The sequence below is a fragment of the Oratosquilla oratoria genome, chromosome 33 (assembly GCF_046742065.1).
Source record: "Oratosquilla oratoria isolate Oo_2021 chromosome 33, ASM4674206v1, whole genome shotgun sequence".
Taxonomy (NCBI): Eukaryota; Metazoa; Arthropoda; class Malacostraca; order Stomatopoda; family Squillidae; genus Oratosquilla; species Oratosquilla oratoria.
The window spans coordinates 30,355,396-30,357,895 of NC_134809.1; the positions used below are offsets into that span (position 1 = coordinate 30,355,396).

Here is a 2,500-nt window from a genome sequence, read left to right on the forward strand (position 1 = left end):
TGAATTTGTTTATGTGTTTATTCATGTGTTTGAGAAAAATGCATATATAAGTTCTAAGTTTTCTATCAGCAGTATCTTATGCTTGTATGTTTCTATATATATCATGAGTACTGCTATGTACCGGTGTACATTATGCGTGCATATTAATGTTTACATGGAACCTGATTCATTGCTGCCTCCAATATTTGCCTCCTTTATTGCAGAATCTCACTAGAAATACGTGATTGAGACTGACTTACTTGGATCTGAGGGTTGAGGTTATTCGGGTCTCTGTTGTCCATGGCGAAGGGCGACGTTTCTCCTCCCATCGATCTGTTTTCACGGCTCTTGCCCTCAGTCTGGGCGGAATCAACGGGTCCTGCCAACAGAAATGGAAGAGGTTTCCCTTTATTCTATCTTTACTGGTTAGCATTTTTCTTTTTTAAGTGTTTATGGGGATGGACACTGTAAGGGATGTTGGAAGAATCATTTAGTAGGAAGGAAGGGAGGGAAGAAAAGAGACGAGCTTATATGAATACAGGGAGTCATGAGAAAGAATCGGGGAAATCAAGGGACTGATAAATATGTAGAGTCATGGGGGTTCTAGGAAATACTCCCCCGAAGGAAAATACCCCCATAGGAAAAAAATTCCCTGGAAAAAATATCTGTAGGGAAATATTCCCCACGGAAAAAGCCCCACGAAAAAAAAAAAATGAAAAAAAATTCATTGACGGAAAAAGTCCCAACGGGGAAAACAGCTCCTGAAAAAAAATTCCCATACGAAAATATCCCCATGGAAAAAATGCTGAAAAAATCCCCCTCGGAAAAAAAAATCCTGTTATTGGTTGGGGAAACTTCTGTGCAGATTATATTCCTGTGCTATATTAAAGCGTTGTCAAAGGGAATAGATAGGGAGAATGTGAGAAGGAAGACTGATGTGTTGGCAATAAGATTAAATTGAAAGGGAGGGTTGATTTTGAGTTTGGGAGTGTAGTGGGGAGGGTGTCGGGAATGAGGAGAGGAAGAGGAAGGGGAGGAGTGGCTCTACAAGTAAGTGAGGAGGTAGGTAAGCGAGTGGTGGAGCGGAAAGAGGTTTCTTCAAGGTTAATGTGGATGAGGGTGAAAATGGGGAGATGTGGAGAAGACTGTAGAGGAAAGGGAGTATTTTTGGACAGACTTGAATGAATATGTAGAGAGCAGGAACAAAACGGGAGAGGAGTATGACAGAACAATTTGAAAGTTGTAATAAGATATTTTTGGAAGGTAATCAAAAGTGGAAGGGGAGGTGGGTCAAATAAAGAAGAAAAGGTAAAAGGCGCAGATGGACAAATCTTAATGGAAGAGGAGGCGGTAATGGGAAGACGGGTGGATTATTTTAGAGAGTTTTTGAATGTTGAGGAGGATAGGAAGGGATTAGTAGTAGCAGTGGGAGGCGCTAAGAAAATGAGGTGAGGAGGAGAGCGGGAATGGTAAAAAGAGATGGCATATAGAGCTGATGAAAGGTTATTTGGATGTTTTGGACACATGGAAAGAACGAGTGAGTTAAGATTGGTAAAAGAGTTGTGGAAGGCGGAGGTGGAGAGGGTGAGCTTGAGGGGACGACCGAGGATGAAATGAATGGGGTGAAGGGGGCATTGGGCAAGAGGGGAATGTCTGTTGAGCAGGGAAGGGAGAAGGCAGGAGATAGGGATGATGCAATGGGGAGGGGTAGGGGGTGCTTATGTGTGAATGATATTTTGACGCAGCCCAAAGGAGATTTCTCATCGTCTTCTCTTTTTTTCATGAGGGGACGGAGAGGTGTGGGGGGGGGGTCGCCGCTTAAGGGAAATGGCCTTGCTGTATTGTGTCTTGCTGCATTGCTTTTGACCCAGGGCAGTTGGTGGATGCAGGGATGACACGTCATCCATGAGGAGCTGAGATGGGTGGGGTGGAGGTGGTGGTGGAAGGGAGTAACATGGTTGGGAATAGTTACGTGCCTCTGATCTGGATGCCTCCCTTCTAAGAGGGGAAAGCTCTCTATATATAGATAGATAATCAACCTTTCTGGTGTTTTATTGGATCCAGACTTTCATTCTCCAAGGAAACAAGGGCCACATCTCAGTTGAACTATCATATAATTCTTATGGTTATTAGTTTTAGTCATATCAATTTATGTAGGATTGTTGTGGTTCTGTTTCACAACCCTCATGCATAATCCTTCCTGGCAACTACCTACAGCATCGCGAGGCCGCCTTCCTTATTTACATATATACTGAGGCATTTTGTCCAAACAACCCGCGAGGCTCAGTTATCCCTAGGTGAACTGATTAGCTCTTTAGACATACGTACTCGACCTTCAACCAATCATAGTTATAGTGAGAAGGAGCCAGTTTGACAACAGAGGTGTCGTCGAGCTAAGTGTAAGTGTTGGAAAGCAGACAATTAAGGGATCGTCTAGAACAGTATCTCTTAAGCAATCAACGCGAAGAAATACCTCGGTATGTGACAACCTTCGGTGGTCCTACATTTAAGTTCGGTCTGT

At 43.4% G+C, this 2,500-nt stretch overlaps 1 protein-coding gene across 2 annotated transcripts in view; it reads right to left on the reverse strand.

Moving 5' to 3' along the window:
* LOC143017826 (caveolin-3-like) overlaps window positions 1-2,500 on the reverse strand; it is a 237,078-nt gene that overhangs the window by 62,501 nt on the left and 172,077 nt on the right. For both annotated transcript variants that reach the window (XM_076172753.1, XM_076172752.1), the window contains one exon: window positions 240-358. In XM_076172753.1, coding sequence (XP_076028868.1) covers window positions 240-308 — 69 coding nt within the window. In that variant the 5' untranslated portion in view covers window positions 309-358. The remainder of the gene's footprint in view (window positions 1-239; window positions 359-2,500) is intronic.